At 53.6% G+C, this 24,869-nt stretch overlaps 1 protein-coding gene across 3 annotated transcripts; it reads left to right on the top strand.

Moving 5' to 3' along the window:
* The first annotated feature begins 1,766 nt into the window (after positions 1-1,766).
* On the top strand, positions 1,767-24,865 carry KCNA10 (potassium voltage-gated channel subfamily A member 10). 3 transcript variants are annotated; one of them, XM_080367221.1, is made up of 3 exons: positions 14,542-14,935; positions 15,589-15,624; positions 19,223-24,865. In XM_080367221.1, the coding sequence occupies exon 3, from the start codon at positions 19,297-19,299 to the stop codon at positions 20,845-20,847; it is 1,551 nt and encodes a 516-aa protein (XP_080223347.1). In that variant the 5' UTR covers positions 14,542-14,935; positions 15,589-15,624; positions 19,223-19,296; the 3' UTR covers positions 20,848-24,865. The 3 variants fall into 3 exon arrangements, with proteins under 3 accessions (XP_080223348.1, XP_080223347.1, XP_080223349.1); XM_080367222.1 differs by lacking the exons at positions 14,542-14,935; positions 15,589-15,624 and adding an exon at positions 1,767-6,906; XM_080367223.1 differs by lacking the exon at positions 15,589-15,624.
* The last annotated feature ends 4 nt before the right edge of the window (positions 24,866-24,869 follow it).

The following is a 24,869-nucleotide window of genomic DNA, read 5'->3' as shown; positions in this document are numbered from 1 at the left end:
GCCTCCTGGAGTTAGGAGCAAACAGCTTGTTTATATTTTTTTCAAATGCTTATTTTTAGTATTTTACTCCAGGAAGGCTGTGGGGTACAAAGGCCATTGGGCTGATGAATATATTGATGTCCAAGAGCTCCTGGTGAGTGTATCTGTGTTTAAGAATGTCTAAGCATAACCTCTCCCTGCTCAAGGGACTATATGAAGGTGCCAAATGGGTGGGTTTTCCCTTTTTTTACCCCAAAGTGGGTAAATTTTGCAGAGAGCCCTTGTACCCCTTAATTTCCAGGAGCATCCCTGCACCGAGGCAGGCTTACGGCAGCTGAGGACCCACGGTAGGTTTCTAAACATCGCATTGGGGATGGATAAAGGAAAGAATGAACGAAGGGGAGCGAAGGGGCTTCTGTCTGTCAGGTCTTTTCCCATCACTTCTGCTCACTTGTGCTCAGCTGCGGAGGGGACTTACGGAGCGGGATGTGACAGGTCATCACACCGATTTGCCAAGCTCTGGGATTTCTCTGAGAACTGGGTTTTGGATGGCAAGAGCTGAGCCCGGGGAAAGAAAACAGCATTTAAGGAGGATGCTGGAAAGCCTCACCTCCACCAGACTGTTCCTGAACCATATCTTTGCCCTTTGTGTCCAGCATCTCATCTCCATCATAGGAATGAAGTTTCATGATCGAACGTGTAGTTGTCACCAAGGAGAGGGACTGCCTTTCTCCCAGCTCTGGCATGAGCCCACCTGAGCTCTGAACCAGCAGAGAAGTGAGGGTTTTTGCAGCAGGTGAGCAAGCGGGGGGGGGCTGGGAGAGGGGAAACAGGACCTTCCAGCACCTTCAGCATCCTGGCTGATGCAGGCATTGGTGTCCATCACCATGCTCTCCCCCTGGCCTGGAGGAGCAGGGCTGAGAAAACACTTGCTATGGGACAAACCTGGCTTTTCATCCCAGGGATGTATGATTTTTAGAGGAATATATGTAGATGTGACGTCCAGAATATGAAACAGCTGCGAACCAACCTCTTATTGGAGCTCCTGAGAGCTGGTGCCTAAACCCCTGCGGCATTTTGATCCCAGGTCCCTAAATACGGTGGCGTTTGTTAGCGGTAGGGTCCCTCCCTGTATTCCTGCCTCCCCAGAGTGAGGAGCATCACCAGGAGCCTGGTGCATGAGTGGGGCCTGGCAGGCTCCTAGCTCTACTTTCACCTAAACCCCTCAGCTTTTTAATTACAGACAAGAAATTACCTTGGCAGCCTGCGCCAGCCCCTCTGTGGTGGGCAGGTCTCGCCTTTGGGGTCGGGTAACCGCAGCTTGGGGTTAGGAATATGCGTTGACATGCACGAAACAGCTTGAATACCTGTTCCTATGTAATTATACCCATATGCATATTGATATTTTTTCTCTCTATAGGTGTGCAGGTAGAGGAATATATGCACGTGCTTCATCCCCTTCCCTAGGGAGCAGTGGCACCAGTGGAGGCAGCTCGCTCTACACCTTCCCAATCGGCCCAGTAAGTCTTGTTTTCATCTGAGGTGCAAGTTTTCCCCCAAAAGACCAATTTTTTTAGTCCCTAGGCTCAGCCTTTCTTGCAGCACATCCCTGCCCCCCTCCCCTCCCCCCCCCCGCCCCCGCCCCCAAGAGGCTGTTGGAGCTGAGACCTGCTGCAGCCCACATCCCACTCAGCATCTCAGCGCGGTGGCTTTACCCGTATCTGTGGCTGGATGGGGGTTTGCCCTGGGAATAGCCTTGCCCGCCCCCCCCCCCCCCCCCCCCCCCCCCCCAAACCCTGCTCTGTGTGTCGGAATGGGTGGGTTTTAATAGCGAAGAGGGCAACTAGAGCCCTTAAAATCCCCCCCTGGTGTGCCCATAGGTAGCGCATCCTGAAATAAAACATATGCACCACTGTCCTCTTCTGGCTGGAGCTCTTACATCGCAGCCGCTGCAGGACCGTTTGGGTTTTGGGGGTAAATTTGCCATGTGCCATCCCTCCCAGATGGGACTTGGGGAGGGGGTGGGGGGCTGACTTCAGCAGCACAGCCCTGGGTTTGGGCAGGGAGGGAAGGGGCTGGACACAGCCACGGGGTCCTGGAGACCATGGGGTGCACTGGTGGGTTGTCTCCCATCCTGGTGAGGTTTAAATAAATGCTGTGGCATGCTGTAAAAAATAATGCCTTGCTTTAAGCTGCCATATTTCCATCCCCCAGACAGGGGCACTCTTGGATTTATTTCCTGGTATAAGCTATTTTCATCTTTTTTGGTTTATGGTCCGCTAGAACTTCTCCAGGAGGGGCACAAATTCCCCTGCGAGGTAAATTTAAGATTACTGACAGTAACTTTAATTTTCTTGGTCATTTTTTTTTTTTTTTTTTCAGAGCCAGCCTTACGCAGCAAGACCCAGTAACCACAGAGCAGACAGAAACCGCTGCTTTGGAGACACCAGCAAGCGGTTCCCAATGTCACCAGGCTTTGGCTGCCGCAGGGACCACACTTGGAGACTGGGATGGAGTAACCCGCAGAGGCAGAGCTGCTCCCTGTGGGTGCTGAGAGGAGTGGGGGGAGCAGCCCCCCACCCCCCTCACCACCCAGTGCAAAGGCATGTTGTGGCATCTCAGCCCTCTTGTGTGCTCTGTGCCTCAGTTTCCCCATATATAACTGCACGTTGCACAGGGGTTTGAGGCAATAAAGTGATGCCGTGCTCGGCCTTTTGACTCTGTAAAGGCAGGATATCTGCTTGGGATGGGAGTTGCCTTATCCTCGTCTCCTGCACTTTCGCAGGAGGGAGCTTCTCCTCCCGTGAGCTGGTTACAGGGCACCGGAGCTGTCCCCTCGCCTTCCCCATCGTGTGCAGGGAGGAGAAAGGACCTAGCAGAGGTCCTAATCCCAGGCTTTCCCCCTTGTTCCTCCCTCTTCCCTGGTTTTCAGGGGCACCGAAGAGGAAGCATTTCATTACCACCCGCTGCAGCCTTTTATTTTCCATCTGTGTCTCTCTCTTTCCCTGCTTGCCTGAGAAGAAGCCATCTCCCCCTCCTTTGCTTCACTGCTCACCCCAAACTGTGGCACAGCCACATCTCCATCCCTGCGTCGGTCCAGCGGCAGAGACAAGGTGGGGGAGCACATCTCCTCCTCCCTTCGCTGTGGATTTGAGGTGGGGGGTTCTCCCCCTCTGCTCTGGTGAGACCCCCCTGCAGCACAGCACCCAGCTCTGGGGCCACCAACATAAGGGGGACATGGACTTGTCAGAGCACGTCCAGAGGAGGCCACAAAGATGCTCAGAGAGCTGGGACACCTGTAAAGACAGGCTGGAAGAGTTGGGGTTGTCCAGCCTGGAGAAGAGTAGACTCTGGGGAGACCTCCCAGTTCCTAATGGGGTTTGCAAGAAAGGTGGGGAGGGACTTTTTAGCAGGACCTGATGCAATAGGACAGGGGGTCGTGGTGTTAAACTAAGAGGGAATCAGACTAGATATAAGGAAGAAATTTTTTACGATGAGGGTGGCAAGGCACTGGCACAGGGTGCCCAGAGGTGGTAGGTGCCCCATCCCTGGAACCATTCAAGCACAGGTTGGATGGAGCTTTGAGCAACCTGATCTGGTGGAAGATGTCGCTGCCTGTGGCAGGGAGCTTGGACTGGATGGCCTCGAAAGGTCCCTTCCAACCCAAACTGTTCCACGATTCCCCATCCTTTGGCTGATAGAAAACGGGCAAGGAACAGCCCCTTCCTGGCGGAGGCTGCTGGGGGTTAAGTGCTGGAGAGGGATGCTTTGTCATCCTTCATGGATGCTGGGGTGAGATGCTGCTCTCCCCAGGGAGGAAGCAACGGTGTGAGCAGAGATGTGCCGTGGTGAGAGTTTCTTATTACCGATACAGAATAGCCTGATTTCGGTGACCAGGAGCTGCCGTGACGTGGGTTAGGGTTATGCAAACCCGCCAAGAAGGTGACAGGCGTGGAACAGGAGCCGGCAGCATCACGTTGGGCAATGGAGGCCCACAGGGTGGAACTTCATCGGGGTCAGCGTGGGGTCTGGGGTGATTAGTGACGGTGGTTATAGCCAGCCTGATGAGGGGGTGGGGATCAGATTGCCCAGCACCGCCCAGGCACGAGGGATAGCATAGCACTGCCCAGTGAAATCAGAGTGGGCAGTGAAAGCGATAACGAACAATTAGAGAAGGGGGGGATTGCTGGGCGAAGGGGGCCTCGGGGTGCAGGGACAGCGATGGTGGGGCCATCATCTGTGGGCTGAAGATCTGGTCCAGGGGCTGGGATGCTGCTCCTGGCTCTGCCCTAACTGCTCTTCACCCGCTCTGTGTGTGGGCGATGGGGCTGTACTGCAGCGCTGCCTGAGACCCCAACTCAAAGCCATATGGGGGGGTTGGCCCTTAGGAGCATCCCTTATTTTCTGTGCTCCTCTTGCCGCCGGGGGCCAGCCCTGAAGCACAGGGGCATGGTGGGCTCCAAGATGTTTAACAAAATGCTCGTTCCGACAGACTTTGGCTTCCTCTAAAGGTGCCGTGTGTGTGCTCAGGAGCAGCAGGTAGAGCTCAGGGTGGCACCGAGCCTGCCCACAATCCAGAAGGGAAAAGCGGCTCAGGACGGCGAGAGGGGAACTTGCCGCTCCTGTTGAGATGGGAGCGGGTGGCAGCCCTGGCCAAGCGGCTGCTCGAGCCCCCTGGCACGTTATCCCGGCTGGGGCTGCGCTGCCAGGCAGATCTGTGCGCTCCCAGGGATGGGAGCAGCGGCTGGACCAGGGACATCCCCAAACCTCCTCTTACCGAGTTACCCTCAGCTTTCCCTTCTCCTGCTCTGGGTTCGTGGTGTGCCGGGGACCCCGAATCCTGAGTGCATAGAGCAACCCCCCCTCTTTCTCCACGTGCCGTGCCATCGCCCAGCTCTCCCCTTCCCTCTCTGCTGCCAGGGACCTGCTGGAGCGTGGCGGGCGCTTGGCTGCCAGCACCACCGGCTGCTCCTGCCGGCGCCGGGCAGATGGCAGGCAGGGCAGGTCGCAGCCACGGGGAGAGGCTTTTGTTGTGCTGCCCGGAGCTTCTCTATCAGGTTCAGCATCTCCAGGGCATCGAGGGTGCTCTGGGAGTGGGAGCAGCACTGGTGTGATGGGGGAGTATCCGACCCTGCTCAGAGAGGGCTCAGGGTGGCTGGTGGTCCCTTGTCCTGCTCTGGGCGGATGCAGGTAGGTGGGACCCTGGGGAGAGGCTGGATTCAACACAACAGCTTGGAAGCTTTCAGTGATGAGCAAAAGCACACGAGTCCAGCAAAGTAGGAAAATAAAGGAAAAACCAAGTGGGACAGAAACCAGGGAGAAAGGAGGTGATGGAGATGGCAGGATGCAGTGAGGAGAAGGAAACACAATCCACCCAAGTGGGTACATAATTTATTTGCCCATTAGCTATTAATAAGGTGGCCTTTTGTATCAAGTCTCCTGACGTCCTTGTAACAACTTCAGGCCTTTCTGTGGAGCATCACCCTTTCCGGGTGTTCCTGTGCCACTTGCCATGCTAACATGATTCTTGATATGTCCCGTGCCTTCGTTACCACCATTCAGCTGAACGAGTAATTAATGAGATTCCCCATTACTGCAGTGTAACAGGAACCTCTGGGAAATACCCACGAGGCAGTGCCATCTCCTAGGGATACTGGGCATGCATGGCTTTGGGTGGTGCTTGAAGGGGGAGGTAAGTCTTTGGGGCTTCCTTGTGAGCTGGGTTAAAGCAGAATGGCCAGGGTGATGACTTGGGCAAGCCATGGACCTCTCCTTCCACCACCTGCTGTCCATGGTTACGGCGAGGTTGGATGTGGTACCTGTTACCAAGACGCAAATCAGCTCAGCGTAGCAAGGAGATGTGGAGAAGACCCATCCATCCTGGTCAACAAACCCATGGCTACCCCGCAGCCTCCAGCATGCACCTTCCTCCCACCCTCCTCACCAAGCAGAAGATAGATGGGCTGAATCCATCCCATGTATTCTTGGGATAAAGATGACCAGGACACCATACCAGAGACTTGGAAGGACCCATCAGAGCAACCACAACCTTCTACAGCTGGTTCTAGGTGGCTCAGGGAACGAGGTGGGTCTTTGCTAATGGGAAGCCCCTTCCCCAGCATCACCTGATGCTGCTGCTCAGAGCTGAATGCAGGGCTGCTCTTGGTGTTTGCCCACAGCCTGGGATGCTCAGCCTCTCCTGGCCACCCCCTTGAAAGGCTCCCAGGGCCTCCCTGGGACACGGAAGGACCACACATCAACGTTCCCCAAAATATCGGCTTTGTTTCCCTCAGGCATCACACGGGGAAGAGCGGTGAGGCCAGGATCCAAGGCTGAAGCCATGCAGCTCCTGCAGAGGCAGCGATGCCCTCGGTGGGACCCCCACCTGGGCAGGTCAGAGCTGCTGGGCTCTTTGGTGCCTTTTAGTCTTGCAACGTGAACGTCGCTTCTTGAAACAGATGTTGCTGCCAGGTGGGAAGCTCTTCATACCAAGGGGCATCCCTCTCCCCACATCCCATCTGTCCCCATGGAGCAATGCTGGGGACAGATCTGCTCCCAAGTAATGAAGCTATCACCTGGGGGGGGGGGTTCAGCTCGGCTGGTGAGTTTTGGGGGTACACCCTGGCTCTCAGGGCTGGTTGCCAAAGGGTTTGGGGTTGTTACCCCCACATATGAAGGTGCACCACAGCCTTGCTTGCGGCACCGCGTTTCTTCCCCGTGTTTCCTTTAAAGCCAAGGACAGCAAGGCGAGGTAGGGTTTCACAAGGGTATAGAATTTCCGAATCTGAGTCTTTCCTGAGACAAACTCTTTCTAATCCTTACCTGCGTGCCGGAGAGATGCAGGCGCTGGCCACGTCCCTGCCCACCCAAGAGACTCCTATTGCTTGAGGAAGGGCTGTAATTTAGCCTGGCCGAACGGGGCTGCAGGTGAGTGACCGGGTTTAATTTTATTTACGGTGCTTATAAAAGTTTGTGTAGCATTGGTGATAGAAATGTAAGTGGCCCCAACACCCGTGGAGACTTCTCACCTGTATTAAGCCAGTCCTTTTATTTTACTTGATTATTGCTAGGATGTAGAAGAATCACCTGGTTGAAAATTATCACCTGGTTTCCATTTATCTCCAGCTAAAACAGCGCTTGGCTCATGGTTTTATACCAAGTTGTGCTGATACAGGATTTCTGGATGCTCTTGGGTTTGTGCCTGAACCCAGATACGCTCCGTGCTTTGAGCATTTACAGCCTTTGTTTCTCTTCCAAGTCTTAAATAAAGTAGTTACTCTTGGCTGTGATCTTTTTAATGGGTTTGAATGCTTTGCAAGGCTTCCATTAGAAAATCATCAACCGTTGCAATCTGCTTTATTGGAGCACATGCAAGACATGTCGAAGGCACTGAAACACACGCAAGGTAAGATCAGTTGCCTTCAGCCTGCTCGAATTAAACCGTGAGGAGCTGGAGTGAAATAACTCATCACGATTTCTGACAGCCTGAAATCTACGGCTGCCAAATAGTCACTTAAAACCTAAAACAGTGGTGGGAGCATCCGTTCTGCGGGGATGAATTAAGTGGCGAGGGGATGAGATGCAGAAGCAGACGACATCGGCTTCAGACTGCAGTAATAATAAACGGGATCGTTCTTTTTTGGTTGGCTTGGTTTCGCCTGGAAATGAAAGGGATGTTTTAGGTGATCCCGAGGGACTGAGCGTGGGAATCCCCACTGCACAGAGCTTACCCCGGTGATGCAGAGCAGGCTGTGGAGAGGGTTAATGGGGATACTGGGTCAAAACGGCTTCTAGTTCCAGCGGATTCAGTATGGTTTGCATTTAGTGGTGAAGAATAACGTGGTTTTCAGAAAGTCTGGTTTAGGTCGTCTTCCCTGGTTTTGTGTGTTGGTGCAGGAGCGCAGATGGAGCTGCTCCTGGCCCTGCCTCGGTGCTCACTGCAGCTCTGGTGCTAATGAACGTTTCTTTCCTCCAAACACTAATGAAAAAGCCCATGGAAACCAGTGACCGGGGGCGAAGGTTGGGTGGAAGGGCTCAGAAGGGGCCGAAGAGACTTTCCTTGGTATCAGGTCTGGGTTCAAGCAGGCATCACCTCAGAGTTACTCCATAAAGTTGTTTCACGTTTGATGCGTGATGAGTTTCAGGGTCTTAGGGGGCAGGCAGTCTCCACAGAGATCATAAAAGTTTCCACATGAGCAAAGCCTCAACCAAATAAAGCCTAACTTTTAATGGGGGGAAATATGATTGCATTGCTGATTCCCAGAGAAATATAGTTTGGCTTCCTCAGCTGAGCTGTTCCCTTTGCATCTCCCCCAGCCCCGAAGTGGCTGGTGTGTCTGCGCCCCCGTGAATGGTTTCCCGTTGTATGCCGGGATGAGACTGAGCTCATGGCACGTGGTTAGGGAAACCGTGGCTTTGCCATGGTCGCTGGAGCCCTGCCCTGGACACAGTGGATCTGCACCCCTCTGGGCTTGGCTGCCCTGGGGCTCGGCTGTATCCATTTTCAAAGGTCACGGGAAGGAGATCGGGAAATTTCTCCGAGGCAAAATCAGCTCCAAAGCAAAATCAGCTCCAACTTTGCACGAGGAGCCTGGGGCTGCTGGGGGAAGATGACCCCAAGGGGCAGCTTTTTGATTTGCCTGAGCCTTGAGATCTCCTTTCCCCACAGCTGGGGGGAGATTTTCCAGACCTGATTTTCCAAGATGTTGTTTTCTTTTTATTTCCTTGGTTTATTTCTTGAGCAGCACCTCAGGGAGACCCCGACTTCGCACACCCCGCTGCTGGGATGCTGCTGAAAGAGCTCAGTGCCGGCTGATCTCGATATTTGCCTTTCGCAATTCAACAGCACGGCATGGAAACCTGCCCCAATTACACAGGCTGGAATAAAGCTTGAGGGAAAGGCTCAGCATCCTGAGCTGCTGGCAGGAGGATTCGGGATGCGGGTGAGGGCTGGGGACAGCTTTTGGAGGTCACTCGGGAAATACCCTAGCTGGTACTCGCTCCGTTCCTGTGTGATAGGTCCCTTTCCAAGGTGATGCTCTTGTTTTTGCCTTTGCTTGTGAAGTTTTGGGGCAGGGAGGGAAAGCAATGCTCTCTGCAGGGGCTGAGGGAAGAAATGGAAAGGGAAATAGCTGTGGGTTCATCAAATCCTGCCGGCAAAGCAGCCTGAGGCTTGAAACAGCAGCTCAGATACCTTTGCTGGAGGCAGTAGGTGATGCTCACGGTCCGATGGCCCTTTGGACTAACAGGGGGGTTATGGCTGAATCCAGCAACCTCTGCTCTGCACGTGGCTGGGGTACGGCCAGGACCCAGTGTTGTACGGGCAAGTGTGAGCCTTCCCCACAGAGGCTTGTGGAGGAACAGGCACACTGGCCATACAAAACCGGGATGGAAAAAGCACCTTGGGGGGGGGGGGGGGGGGCAGTTCTTGCTCCTGAAGCTTCGCCAGTTTGGGAGCTCCCCAAACGGCAATCGCAGGCTCCCAGGAATGGATTTTTTCCCATGCTCTGAAGCTGAGGAAATGCATGGCTAAAGGGACCTGTGGCCGGAGGAGCCCTGGATGTCTCTGCCCGGCTGGTACCTCAGTGTGCAGCCGTGCCGGCAGCAGCAGCCGTGTCGGAGGGTCCTGTTTTCCCAGCCTCTCTCTCCTTTCAAGCAGGTGCAAAGGACCAGGGTCCCTGTGAAACTGGCACTGTCCTGGATGCGTGCGGCAGAGCATCCCAGTGAGCAGCTCTGCGTGGAGGGGACAGAAACAGTCGTGTCTGAGCATCACCTCCTCTTCCTCTGCTCCGGGCTGCTCCTTCCTCACCCTCGCTCAGACAGCGAAGGCCGTGCATGCATTTGTGGACACAAAAGTGGTGGGTTGGGGTCCTGGCGGCGGCTGCTGCTGCTGCTAATGGGAAGGACCAAGCGAAGGAGCAAAAACCCATTTCAGGCACAAGGAGAATGAGGGCAAGGAGTCCCACCGGGCTCACGTGGGTACCGGCATCGCCTTTCCGCCCAGTGCAGGAGAGGTACGAGCATCCCCACGCTGCCACGGCCATGCGCCCGCAAGAGGCGAAGGGGCAGCACCTCCGGGCAGCCCCCGGGCAGCGGAGCTGAAGGAGGAGGAGGAGGATGGAGCCAGGGGCACCAGGCGCCCTGCACACTGGAGGAGGATGATGAGGATGATGCAAAAGCCGGGTTTGTTACTCCCTTCTTTGCAGCAGCCTTGGCGGCAGGGTAAAGTTGGGGATGGAGGAGCGGAGGGGTTGGCAAGCGGGTTTGGGGCAGTCTGGTGCTGCGCTTCTATTTTTTGAGTATTTTTTGGGTGATGGTGACCAGGGGAGAAGTTTAGTTTGTCCTTGGAGGAAAAGGGAGGGTGAAACACTCCTGATCAGCTTTGCCGGGAGCTGGAGGGTCCTCCTGGCATCACCCCAATCACTTTAAGTCTTAATTACTTTTTGCTGCTGGGTCCAAATTATAATGTCCTCACCTGGATGGGACATGGGGTGATGGCTGCTGTGATGTGCTCGGGAGAGCTGCCCTGATCCCTGCAGTGGCTCCGGCTTAGCACACGATGCCGTGAGACCAGGACCCTGGACTCTGCCACCGGCTCCTAGCTGCTGCTGTTGCAAAAATCGGGATCAATGCAGGTATCCGTCTGACCTGATTAGTGGCTTCCTATTGCTTTCCATTTATACCATATATCCAATTTTGGCTCTGGCTGACAACCTCCTAGCAGGGTTTGCTGCCAGTGCGGATTTTGAGGGGGCACAAAGTCATTTATTTGTCCCTAGGAGCAGACTGAGGTTACAGCACTGAGCTCTGGATGCTGGGGCGGGGGAGGGGGGGCTCTGCCTCTATCCCGATGCTTTTGGGCAGACTGGAAAAGTTTCCCATTGATTCGGGATCGAATTGTCTTTATCGTGTTACAGCCGTAGTAAGCAGGAGGGTGAGAGCGGGGAGGATGGCTGCCTCCCCCTGTCCCCATCCAGGCGCCCTGACGGAGCCGGGATGCTCGGGGGTGGGGGAGCGAGGTCACTCCATGCACTTTCTTGCATCTTTTTCTGGTGCAGGTTAATCAAAGCACTTTAAAAGTGCTTTGTGTCCACCTGTCCACCCGCCAGCCGCTTCCTAAAGCGAGTCAAACACTTTGCAGCGGCGGTTGCTCGGTGGGTCCCAACAGAGAGCAAACCACCGGCCTTCAAAAAAGCCTGCTCAGCATCCCTAAAAGCCACCACAGCACCATCATAGGCAAAACCCCATTCAAATCTTTTCCTGAATCAGGCTAAAAGCCCGACTCCGAGTGCCAGGGAGATAAGGAGGGCTCAGCTGCAGCAACGCCTGGCTCGGACCCAGGCCATCAGCAGCATCCTTCGGCGAGCAGCCTGCATCACCGCAGAGCTCATCTCACCCCATCTGGCTTTTCCTGCTACCTGTGCTGGGCTGCGGCAGCTTTCCTGGTGCACCAGGACTACGTTGGCTCCCTCCTAGCAGGAACTCACCCTGGCTTGTTATTAAATTACATCCTGACCCGGTTAATCCATAGCTGATTAATTTGGGACTCTATGGCTGGGTATCAGAAAGGTTTCATCTGTCTCATGGCATGTACTGTATGTACTGGGTTCTCTGCTAATCTGATTTTTTAATATAAAGGAAATATGGGTGGAAAAATAAAGAATGAGGTATGCAAACGAGGGAGGATTAAAGGGGTCCGGCTGGGCACACTTCTCTGCCTGCTGTGGGGGTCAGCAGTGAGGGATCCCTCCATCCCAGCACCAGAAATCCAGGCTGGGATCTTCCACCTGTGCATCTTTTCCCACAGGGCTCCTGTTTGGCTGTATAGCATGTCACCGGTTCTGGGGAAACTGAGGCACGGAGCTGGAAGTAGCCTATAGGAGCTGGTGGCTGCTGGTTAAAGCTGATCATTCCTTTGCTGGTGCAGTTTGTGGCTTTAAATGTTGGGGCTCATCCTGCACCCCTTGCCTAGGACACACGTGAACGTCTCCTTTCGAAAGGAAAGGGGGTCTCAGACTGGGCTGCTCCTGAGCTCTGGGCTCCTTTGGTGCCCTGGGCTCGCTCTGAGCCACTGTTATTTCAGCATATTTTGGCTCCTTTTCCCTTTTCCCGCTGTTCCTGCACGGAGGGCTTGAAAGCAGAGGCAGCTTTTGCCAGACCCCCATCATCCCCTCAAAGGTTTGAATTATTCTTTCCATTTTTTTTTTTTTTTATTGCTCATAAACTACCAGCATCTCCCCTCCTGTTTATTCCCTTGCAGCTGCACACATTTGCCTTAAATTTAAAGAGTTTGATTTGCAAATGTCTTTCCCAAGGAGAGGGGGGATGAGCTGCAAACTTTTGCAGGATCTTCCCCGGGAGCAAGCCCAGAACCTCTTTGTCTGTTTTTTTGGGGTTTGGGTTTTTTTTTTTCGGTTGTTTTTTTTTTTCCAGGGATGGTTCCTGCCCTGCTCCCAGCTGTGGCAGATGCCCCCAGGGATGCTCCATGTCTGAATCAGAGCTCAAATACTCCCTTAAAATTCTCGCCATCCCTCGTTTCATTAACCCCAGTGCCAGGGCTGGAGTCAGTCCATCATCCCTATAACTGAGGATGCTGGAGGGTTTGGGTTGTGCTTTTGCATATTGCACCCCCACCCCAAACCCAGCCCTCCCTGATGCTGGGGGCGGGGGTGGGGGGTTGCTAATTGAGGGGCACTTCATGCAGGGCTGAGAAATAAGAAAAATTCACCCCAATATCTCAAGCGGCCGCAGAAGTGCTGTGGAGCCAACCCAGCTCCACCTAAGAGCGTTGTAGCTGAAATAGTAGTGCTGAACCCCAGCTAATTAGTTCTGCTAAGAAAGAGGAAAATTAACAGGGGCTCATTACTGCGGTAAATTGCTCTGTGGGCTGAAGCGCGTGCCTGGTGCAAAGCAGACGCGCCGCTTTGCAGAAGTCTCTGCGGGCACCGTTTTGCTTGAGAATTAGGGAAAAATCAAATTAAGCGCCGCTGCCTCGTTACATGGGAGCGGCGATGGGGTCTACAGGACCCCTTCTGTCTTCTCCTTGTTCCCACCCTGCTGTGGTTCATCCCCCGTCAGCTCAAGGGGAAATGGGGTGTGATGAGCTGGTCAGTTCTCTGCCCTATTCCCCACAGGGGAAATTCAGCTCCCTGTGCAAACCCAGGTCCAAGCAGTAACCCAGGGACCTGCTGCAACAACCCCCCCCCCCCCAACCCACCCCCCCTTTTCCAACTAATCCCCCTCCATGGCGGGACAGCCTGCGGGGTGCTTGATCCAGTCTCAGAGCTGTGCGTGCGGAGTTGCTGGGCAGCGATCCCGTACCAGTGCTTACTGGGTGCCTGTCCATCCCGGATGCAGGGAACCCTTGGGGGCCAAATTGGTCCATGGGATAAATCCCAGCAGATCCGGTGATGCCAGGAGCACGGAGTGGAGGATTAAAGAGAAAGAAGTGCAGGAGGAGTGCCTGGGGCAGCCTGGCTTTGGGGGGCATTTAAATCCTTAGGGAGAAAACGATGTTTCAAGTCACCTTGGCTGAACGCAAAGGCAGAACTTTCCCGAGGGTGTCCAGGGTGTAGACGAAATCTCCAGAGATAAGAGAGTTGTGTAACCGTCCTGCTTCTTGGAGACAACGATGTTATTCCGGGCACCTCCCCCTGTATCCGTCTCCCCTGGACCGTAACCCTACTTTGACTTCAGGGATATTCCCATCAGCAGCGAGTTTTTGCTGGAGCTGACTTCCCAGCACGAACCAGACAATCGGCTCCTGCAGATGGTTTTCCCACTCCGTGTTTCCCTCGGCCACAGATGCTCTTTGCCCCGGTGCAGGACGTGACCCTGGTTAGTGTCAGGGAGATTTTTTTGGGGGGAAAAAAAGCCCAGCGAAAGCCTTTTGCCTACAAATACCATCACCCTGTGGTCAAAGCTGGGTGTGGAGGGGAGACGGGCACGGGCTGAGGCTGAATTTAGGTTCCAGGAATACGGATTTAATGCCTTTTTGTTAGATCTCCAACCGCCCCACCAGGGTGGATAAATATAAGTACTGGGATCTATAAGGGTGCAGAAGGGGGCATAAAAAATGTAATACCAGACCTGAAGGGCTTGATCAAAGGTCTGGTTAATGTTGTGTCCCTTTTCCATCACAGACGGCTGGAGATGAGTATAAGATGCTCCAAGCCAACAGGTCCCAGGATCTCCTCCGGGACAGGGTGGTTTAATGTGCTCATTAACGTCATGGGGGGGGGGGGGGGGGAGAAATAGCTCAGAGGACGGACAAGGATGCTGGAGGGAGGGAAATTGAGGTGACCGGGTCCCTCAAGAGCAAAGGAGCGTCACCACGGAGGAATTCAGGCTGAAGCACGCGGGCAGAAATGTGCCACCCCCTCCTCTGCTTTCCCTAAATGAGGAGGTCTGGGGGGAGGAGGAGATGGAGGAGGGTGAAGAGGAGGAGGGTGGGAAGGTAACCCGGGTGAAGGCAGAGGTGGGACCCAGCCTTGTGTGAGGCCACCCAACAGAGATGAAACTACCCGAGGGCACCCAAGGTGAAGATGCCGGCGAGTGTAAACAACCTCTGGAAAGGAAAAAAAAAAAAAAAAAGAAAAAAATGGGGAAAGAAAAGAAAAAAAAATATTAAAATCCAGTTATTTCAGTGAGTCGTGCCAGCTTGCCCGGTCCCATCCACCCAGGGCATTTATTTATTTATTTATCCCCGGCGGTTATAAGCCCAGCAGCTCTGGGGTCCGAGCCAGAGGCCGGCCAGCAGCCAGGCGTGACTCAGGGGCACGTCCCCTCTCTCCCTCGTCCCCCACCGATGCCCTCCGCGGGGCTATGCTGGCTGCACCCGCTGCTCCAACTGGTCCCAGCCACCCTGGGGAGGGACAGAGATGTCCCACGTGGCGGTGGCACTGTGGCCGTCACCTCCTGGAAAGGAGCCTGCTGCACCCGCGGCCACAGGCAGGAGGTAGGTGGGCAACGGGGGATGCTCCAACCCTTGGGCTTTCCCCTCCCCTCCTCTTTTTAATATCATTATTATATATTAAGAATGAAAAGAGCCCTATTACCTGCTGTCAATCTCTCTCCCGGTACCAGCGGCGTGCGGGTCCCCGTCCTCCCTCTCTGCCTCCCTCCTGGGGACCAGCTCAGACCTCACCACGTCACGGACAAGACTTGTCCCCGCCGGACCATCCGGAGCATTATTGGGGATTAAAGGTGGCATCCGCCAGAAGGGCACGTCCTCCTCCGTCTCGCTCACCGACGAGCGGGTGGGGGCAGGAGGTGGGTGGCAGGGTCCCCCTTCCCCGGGCGAGAGGGGCATGGGGGTAGGGTGTCCCCTGCACCCCACCAGCTACTCCTGGCTCTTTTTAGGGCTCCCAGGGCGATGGCAGGGCCAAGGCTCCAAACCGTGCCGGATCCTGCCACCGCGCCTGCCAAAGCCCATCCCCGGCACGCTGGGCTGCCCATTATACCGTGAATCAAATAGAGAAGAGCCTTTTAAATGACATTGCCTGCGTTATCCCAAAGGGACCTTCCGAGGGTATGGCTGGACTTTTTTTTTTTTTTTTATCTCCGCTTTCCCTACACATCCCTATGTGTCTTTAATAACTCTCTTCCCAGATGCAGAGAGCGTTGGCACTTCCATGCCCTGTGCGGGTAAGTCCCTGTAGGTGATGGCTTAGGGGGGCTATGGGGGGAACCACCTCCTTTCTCATCCCAGTGCCGGGGTGATGGGGAGGGGATGGGGGGCAGAGAGGCTCAGCATCCCTGATTTTCTGGCAAAACCGTGGAAACGGCTGTTGTTGTCCCCAGGAGCATGAGGGGTCGCTGGGGATGAAGGGGCGATGGGTGGGAAGCAGCAGGGAATTGCCAACGGGGAGGTGGCGATGGTTGCAGCCCCAATTTACTGGGGTGTAATGGGCAAAACACATTCTCTCCCTCAAAATGACCTTTCTCTTCCACCATCTCTCTCCCTTGCATGTTTTTTTTATTATTATTATTTTCCACATCCAGGGATTTCAGCTGAAGGGTATTAGTTAATCAGATTCTGAGAAGCAGATGTTAGGTGATTTAGGAGGAAAAAACGAGGCAACTTTCTAGTTCAAGCCTCCGCTGGAGCCTGGAGGGCGCGTTGCAGAGCTTTGGGTGGATGTTTTGTGGCTTTGGGCAGCGCCGTGAATTTTGGTCTAAATTAAAAATGAGACAGACAGGGCGGGCTGGGGGATTGGGGGTAGGTGGGACACCTCTCTCCGGTGACGGACAGGCAGGCGTCAGCACGTCTGGGGGCTTTGAAAGCAAGAAAAGGAAAGTCAGAGCCCTGCAACCCTTGGGCAGCTGTTCTGAGGGCTTGACACGGAGCTAAAAAGCACCTTTCTGCGTCCCAGCGGGGAGGATGAGCACAGCTTCCCACTCTCAACCTGACCACGCACGTGAATCAGCCCGTCGTAGCTCCGTGCCTCAGTTTCCCCATGAGGGATGCTGCTGGGGGGGTGGGGTGGGCTCAGTTCGATGTGCACAAAGGCTCCAGAGTGAAGCCAGGGTTTGATATATCACAATTTCTACCGCGACCAAAAGTCTCGGGTTAAAGCCACCCTGCCCGGCAAGGGCTGGGGGATTTTCTTGCCCGCGGTGCTCAGCGTACCCAGATCATCTCCCGGCGCTGACTTAGGATGCAATTTTGTGGTCGGCTTTAGCTGCTCTAACTTTGCTCCGTTGTTGAGAGGAGCTCCTGGGCACGTGTTCCCCTCTGGGCTCTCCCACCAGGATGGATGGGTGGGATGTGTGCTGGGCCAGGTCAGCGCCCCCCCCACCCCTCAGCTGAACACTAAATGCTCCCGCTCTCCCCATTCAAACTGATTTTCTTTACTTTTTTCTGATTTAAAAATCCTCCTGGGGGGTTTATCGCAAGAAAAAGTAAGAAACCAAGAGGGGAAAGACATGTGCTGTTTTTCTTTTTATTCTTTGATGCTTGTTCCTCCCTTGAACAATTCAGAAGAGCTTTGTTCAGGCTGGGCTCATCGCAGTGCCCCTTCACGCCCCTCCCGCTGCTACCCGGGTGCTGAGCATCGCTCACCCACAGCTCTCGCTTGCAGTCTCCCCGCAGAGATTCTGTTGCATTTTCTGCACCCAGCATTGCTCTGACGGTCCATCATCTCCTGCCTGCAACAACTTTCCAGCAGAGCCACAGAAAGGTCGAGCCTGAGCCGAACCTGGCCCCACGGAGAGCTGCGGTGCCTTGGGCATGTCCCAGCAGGACGTCACTGGGGCTGGGGGAGTCGGGTTTGGAGTCACTGGGGCTCCTCAGTTCTGCAATTGGTTTGCTCTGGGAGGCAGAACTGCAATGCTGCTGTGTCCTCCAAGCATCATTCCTGCCCCGTTGTCCCAAATACTCCTCCATGCATGTCCTCAAGTGGGAAAATTGGCACGCAGCCAGCCAGGAGCAGCTCTATGGAGATGGGTGCCTAAGCACAACCACGCTCCGTGGCTTTTTTCTTGAGCAAAGAAACGTGATATTCAAGTAGTTAATGATAAATTGTGGGATATGTCCCCAAATCCAGAATCTCATGGCTCTGCTGGGGGAAGACCGAGGTTGAGCCCTCATCCGGGATATGGATGCTGGCTCCTAGATGAAGTTTTGCATTTGGGATTTATAATGCTGAGAGCAGAAGAGAGAGGATTTGTAGCAAGCCAAGATGTTACCATCTACTTCTGCCATGGATTTGGGTTTCTAGCTTGTCCTACCCAACTCCACTAGCAGTGCACCAGCACGGATGGATGAGTTCGCTTCTGGGGAAAGGGGAAGGAAAGAATTCAGAGCCCTGCAGGACTCCAGCTGGGCAGGGGGGTGAGGCAGCCGGTGCAACTCAGTCCCCGCGGGCAGGATGGGTCCCATCCCAGCACCTGGTTGTACAAAGCAAAGCCTGCGGTGGAGAGCATCCTCATCGCGGCGCTGGCCCCAGCGCCGCTGCTGCTCCGTGCAGACGTGGCCTAAATTGCGATGCTATTATTGGCAGCCGAGGGCATTTGGGTTTTTTCGCTCCCTCTCTCTGAACTTTGCTGGGTAAGAAAGCCAGCGTGCCCTTGGTGATTAGCGGTCACGCACAGCAGCTCTGCGCGTCCTTCTGTGGTTTCTCATGTCCGGAAAATATATTTATGGGGGAAAGAGCTGGAGGGGAAATAAATCAGGAGGTGGAATTTACTTGGCACATCTCCCCAGAACTGTTCCCCGTTAACCTCTAATTTCTCTTTGTGCCTCTCCCCGAGGCGGGACAGGTAATTTCCCAGCTCTGTAACTTGGCCTGGTCCCTCGGCGCCTTTTTGACTTTGCCTCCAAGTTCAGCACGACAGCAGCGGCGTGTCGGGGAGCCGTGTGCCCAGCAGCGTTTTGGGGACGTGGTGGCTGTTGCTGAGCGCCTGACAGAACCGCTCTAGGGAAAAATCCACCCCGTGGCCTGAAGGATGCTCGGCCAGTGGCCTGAGCGCTTAGCCCTTGTCTTCTTCCCATGGCTGGGAATGTCATGTCTGCTGTGAAGGAGACCTAGGAGAGCTCTGGAGGACATCGCCTCAGCCACTGCCTGCCCCAGTCTGGCTGAAGGCAAGGGGTCCCAGCAAGGGGTCTCAGCTGGGACCCCTTTTCACGCCATGCAAAGGGGTTCTCCAAGGCTGGTGGACATAGCCTTCTTCTCCTGACCTGCCTTCCTCCTGGGCTGTGCTTCCCAAATCCCAGCATGGTCCTGACTTTGGGAATTGCTTTCTGCCCACCAGTTGACCCAGCTGCAACATGCCCAGGACCTCCTGGGGTTTGACCCAATGCCTCTCCCAGCTGAAGCAAGGGCTGCCACTAACCAGGACACCCATGGTTAATACCTCCAAATCCTGCTCCAGACTCTGGACCCGCACCTGGAAATGTCTGAAAGGGCTGGGAATGCTGGGGAAAGGCTGGGTGGGACCCCTGGGATCACCCCCATCCTCTGCCACTGCCTGACCTTTTATCCTTGGGTGCTGCAAACGGTATTGGGAGGTTTAATGATGCTCATGAAGCCATGCCAAAAGGGCTTGCAGGATCCGGAGATGAACGACTTGCTGGAAGTATAAGGCTTTTGCCAGTCAATGAAATTAATGTTTCCATTAGAAAAAAAAAAAAAAAAAACAAAAAACCGGGTTTTCCAACCTCAGGTTTGTTTTATTCTTTTCAGTCAAGCCAAACGCTTGATATGCGCAATTCAGCTCTGTCTCCCTGTCCATTCACTTGCAGATCCTCATAGCGTGGGAAAGACGCAAGCTGCCGGCATCCGACCCGGGGATTTATGCTGCTAATCTGATTAGTGTATGATGGACGTGTCCAGTTGGAAGGAGATGGAGGTGGCACTAGTCAGTTTTGACAACGCTGATCAGATCGTGGAGGATCCCTGTTATTCAAACGACCTCAGCCCCACCAGCCAGTCGCGGAAAGGCCATCCCAGCTGCGCCAACCTCCTCTCCAACTTGAGAATCCTCATCAACAGCGAAAACGCCAACAATGAGACCATTTTCTCCAGGTTCTCCGCCGAGTTCAGTGAGCACCTGGTGGGGGAGAGGGTGGGTATGGATGAGGGGGACCAACGAGTCATCATCAACATCGCTGGGCTGAGGTTTGAGACGTGGCTCAAGACCCTCAACCAGTTCCCTGAGACCTTGCTTGGGGACCCAGAAAAGAGGATGCGTTACTTCGACTCCATGAGGAATGAATATTTCTTTGATAGGAACAGGCCCAGTTTTGATGGGATCCTGTACTATTACCAGTCCGGTGGGAAAATACGGCGCCCGGCCAACGTCCCCATTGACGTCTTTGCTGATGAAATCACTTTCTACGAGCTGGGTGATGAAGCCATGGACCAGTTCAGGGAGGATGAAGGGTTCATCAAGGACCCTGAGACCCTCTTACCAACCAATGACTTTCATAGGCAATTCTGGCTGCTCTTTGAGTACCCTGAAAGCTCCAGTGCGGCCAGGGGTGTAGCTTTGGTCTCTGTCCTGGTCATTGTCATCTCCATCATCATCTTCTGCATGGAGACCTTGCCAGAGTTCAGGGAGGAAAGGGAGTTTAAATCCGCCCAGGAGCTTTCTAAGAACCTGACAGACACCTTGCTGGCCCACAGTACCTTCACGGACCCTTTCTTCGTCATAGAGACTGCCTGCATCATCTGGTTCTCCTTCGAGCTGTTCGTCCGGTTCATCGTGTGCCCCAGCAAGACCGAGTTCTTCAGGAACATCATGAACATTATCGACATTGTGTCCATCATCCCCTACTTCGTGACGCTCACCACCGAGCTGATCCAGCAGAGCGAACTCAACGGGCAGCAGAACATGTCCTTGGCCATCCTGCGGATCATCCGGCTGGTCAGGGTCTTCCGCATCTTCAAGCTCTCCCGGCACTCCAAGGGGCTGCAGATCCTGGGGCAGACCCTCAAGGCCAGCATGCGGGAGCTGGGCTTGCTCATCTTCTTCCTCTTCATCGGCGTCATCCTCTTCTCCAGCGCCGTCTACTTCGCCGAAGTGGATGAGCCACAATCCCATTTCTCCAGCATCCCTGACGGCTTCTGGTGGGCCGTGGTCACGATGACGACCGTTGGCTATGGAGACATGTGTCCCACCACCTTGGGGGGGAAGATCGTCGGGACTCTGTGCGCCATTGCAGGGGTATTGACCATTGCGCTGCCCGTCCCCGTCATCGTCTCGAACTTCAACTATTTCTACCACCGGGAGACAGAGAACGAAGAGAAGCAGATCCTGCCTGGGGAGGTGGAGCGGATACTCACCAGCGTGGTGACGGGGAACGGCAGCATGGAGTCGCTCAATAAGACCAATGGGGGTTACCCTCGAGACAAGGCCAAAAAGTGATGTTTGAGGCCGTGGCGGGACTGGGCACTGCCAGGTGGGATTGGCTGGATAAGGTATAAGACATCTGCATGCTGTGGTTTTGTTTTTTTTTTTTTAAACCAAATGTGCTGCTGCTTTTTTTTTTTTTCTTTTCCTAGACATGTTTCAATCTCTGATTTCCTGTGGCTGTTCAAATAAATACCATCTTTCTTATCTCTCTGCCCTGCCCATCAGTCTGCTTTTTTTTAATTATTTATTTTATTTTTTTTTATTTGATGCTCATCTGCTTGCCGTTTAGCTTCTCTCTCCACGGGGTCAGAGCGGGGTTCCCCGTACACAGAGATTTCCCCCATTTACTGGAGGGGAAAAAAGGGGCAAAGTGACACGAAATGCTTTGCTCGGTGGTACCCAGCTGTCCAGAGGCGAAGGTGGGTCCAGCTCCCTGTTTTTCTTCATCCATTTTAAACCATTCCTCCCCACCCACCACTTAGTATCTGGGGATCTGAACAATTCCCAGACCCGGGACTGCTCTGGCTGAAAAATAAGCTGGCAAAAAAAAAATATTAATATTTTTAGCTGGATGAGTTCCCTGGTCTGCCTGCCTAATAAACTTTGTCGGCACGGTAGGGTGGGCAGTGATGGATGGAAGCAAGCCACCAGGTGAGGGGATTAGGAGGAGGATGGGGACCCGTCACGGTGGCACGGTCACCAGGAAAAGTCCAGGGCACTGTGGCTCGGTGCCCTCTGGGGTTTCTGATCAAAAACCGAGCTCTGAGAGAGGGACGGGGATTTCCCCTGCAACAAATGCTTGACTTGGGGGTTACCTGGTGTGCAAATGCCCTTGGGGACGAGTCACCATGACCTCGCCGATTTGGTTGTCCCTCCTGTTGCTGCAAATGGGGCGCAGAGTAAGGAGGGCTGGCGATTCCCCATAGCTTCGCATTGTAAAAAGGCACTTCTGGCTTCTAAAAGCTGCAAATTCCCACCGTCACTTTTCATGAGAGAAACCAGCAACAGATCATTTTGCCGTTCTCTCTCATGCCAGCAGGTTTTCTGACGACAAAAACATTTTGTTCCAACTTCTCTGTTTCACTTGGCTTTTTTTTTCTTTTTTTTTTTTGATGTTTCTGCCTACATTAAAATCACAGTTTCTCATGCAGTGTCTACACATCCGCTTTTATATCCCACATCTGTTATACTCCGTGTCTTATCTCCTAAGGATTCGACACGATCATTATGCAACATGCCAGCATCTCTGGTTTGCAATTTCATTCAGAAAGGAGCTATGAAAGATGGATTATTTTCATTCCTGGTCTGTTGGAAAATGCAAGTTTGGGCTTGCTGGGATTTTTCCTGTGGCAGAAATCCTGCAGTCGTGGTCGGGGGGTGGTGGTGGTGGTGTTATTTTGGTTTTGTGGGGGTCTTTTTTTTTTTTTTTTTGCAGACTTACTGCAATGAGGTCTTTTCCACCCCAGGCAGATGGATCTGGGTTGTGACCAGCACAACTCCTTCAGGAGAGGTTTTTTCCCTCTGGGACAAATTCCCTTTTCCCTGCTCTCCGTCTTTTTTCCCATCCCTCCTCCATCCTCTTCCTCACCCCGTCCCTTGCAACCCCAGACCATCATCCCGGATGGGAGAAGGAGCTGTGAGAGCTTTTTCATCTCCTTCCCACCGTGTTCAACTTCTCATCGTCTGTGGGGATGGCTGGAGGGCGCACAGCTGGGCACAGCTGGAGCGCAGCACCCTGAGACACCCCCAGTCCCTCTCCATTCACCCCTCAGTCCTCTCCAGCAGCTCTGCCATGTCACTATTTTTATTTTATAGCTGCTTCTTTCTCCTTTTCCTCTAGAACGCTTGAATTTTTTACAATCTTTTATTTTTTTAGCACTCCCCTCCCCAAACTTCACTCCCAACCTGTCAAAGCTGAAGCCCTTTTGCTCTTTGTTCCTTGGGAAGTCACCACGAGAAACCCTGGGGAAAAGGATTTGGGCTGGGAAATCTTCAGCCTGATCAGCTGTGAGCACATCTTCGCTGCTCCTGCTTCCCAGAAAACAGGGACTGAAACGGTGCTGGGGTGGGTGGATGGATGGATGGATGGATGAATGGATGGGTGGATGGATGGATGGATGGAAGGATGGATGGAAGGATGGATGGAAGGATGGAAGGATGGATGGATGGATAGATAGATGCAAGGATGAACAACCTGATTCTTATGAACTTGTAAACTTTATTCTCGAATAAAAGAATAGATGCTTCAAAGTGTGGCATGCAGAAAATATTATTTGGATCCAACTTTTTTTGTTCTTGGCTTTGCGCTGCTCCACGGGAGCCGGTGCCCAGCTGAGAATCGTGTGTGTGGGTTGAGGCATGAGATGTTATAGATTTCCAGATTTGTGAGCCGAGGACAAACTCCCCAGGGGGCTCCCCAGCAGGTTGGCTTACACCATCCCTTGTGGGAGGCCAGGTCCGAGGGGTGGCCCTGATTTATGCTGGGAGGACGGGGTCAGAGGTCTTAAACCTCTCCATAAATTAGCTTATTTCTGATTCATCCTAAAGCGAAGGAAAACGAGCTATGAATACCCAGTGCCAAGACCCAGCTGGTGCTTGATGAAAACCTGCCAGAAAACCCATTTTCCTGCACAATTTGCAGCTTAGTACCGTCCCAAACACAGACCCAAAGCTCAAAGCTCAAGGAAATCCATACAAGGCTCTTCCCAACTGTACTATTCTCGAGTCAAGCCCTAATGAGCCAATCTGTCATGTCCTCTAGCACACAGGCTGAATTCCCACTTGGAATTTTGTACTGCCACCAAAAAAGCTAAAAAGAAGACAAGAAACCTCTTTGCTTTATTAGAAGGATGTCCTGGCTGCTTTTTATCCCTGGAGCAAGCTGGAACCTGTGGGCACGGGTGAAATATTTCCCAGCTAGAAGCGTCTCCCTCCTCTATGGAGCTGAAATTTCCAAGGAAGCCCTGGAGCATCCTTTTTGCCACCAGATATTCCCGCGCTTCCCCAAAGCACAGGGGTACAGTTTTGGCACCACAGCCAGGAGATGGCACTCCAGGACAGACATTTCCCTGGATGCAGGCGGTGGCGATGTGTTTCATCCTTTCTTAATTCATGCTTGGAAGCTTTTAGCTGGTTTATTTCTTTATTGCATGTGTCAACACAGATGCGGGAAGGGATGCTTTGGCCCTCAAGGATGCTCTCACGGAGGAAGCCCATAGCAGGGGGTTGTTTGGGGGGAGGAATTTTGGCACTGGTGCAGAATAGCCGTGCCAGGAGGGTTTAGGAGCATCGTGGCACGGCATTTGGCCTGTTGGTCCTGCCTGGGGCAAGGACATGGCTTCTCCCATCCCACTCACCCAGAGCACAGCTACAGCCCCTGGGTGCTCCAGGTGGTCCATCCTGGCAAGGGCTGGTCCATGGGCTGCTGGTCCTCAGAGCTACAGTTCCCACTGCATCAGGCTCCTTTCTTCTTGCTCATAACAAGGAGAAAATTCCCGTGATGGAGCTGAGGGAATCCCATCTGCCCAAAATCCGGGCTTGGGTCCCTCCTGGGCACAGGGGGTTTCCACCCACCAGGGCTGAGGGATCTCAGGGAGCTGCAGGGGGATAAATCCCATTTCCACCATCCCATATCATCTGCTCCTTTCTAGGCGGCTCAAAAAGCAACTTCTGCACAGTGAGAGGAAAGAAAAATTAATTTCCAACCCCGATTGCTTGGATCTCTGCTTCCTGTTCCCATCGGGTAAGCAATCTCTGGGTCCCACCGGTGATGGAGCCTCATTTATCAATCAATAATGCAAATAGCCCCTTATCCCTGAGCACAGTGGAGATGAACCAGCAGCAGGGACTCTTGGATCTCTCTCTCAGCCACCTGCTGAGAGCTTCCACTGCAGCTGCTCGAAAGGAGAGAGGACAAGGCTCCATTTTTAATGGGGTTTTATATGGATGAAGGTAATTTCCAGAAGAAACCATCCAGACCTTTGAGAGGGAAAATGATCATCAAATAAATATGTTGGGTCTTGAGGTGGGGGGGG

Source organism: Falco punctatus, assembly GCF_963210335.1.
Source record: "Falco punctatus genome assembly, chromosome: 17".
NCBI lineage: Eukaryota > Metazoa > Chordata > Aves > Falconiformes > Falconidae > Falco > Falco punctatus.
Note: the sequence above shows the minus strand (reverse complement) of the source record. Positions and strands in the feature narration are given on the sequence as shown.

Bases quoted from the DNA above. Each gene is read 5' to 3' on its own strand.
- KCNA10 (XM_080367222.1), top strand. From the start codon at position 19,297: ATGATGGACGTGTCCAGTTGGAAGGAGATGGAGGTGGCACTAGTCAGT.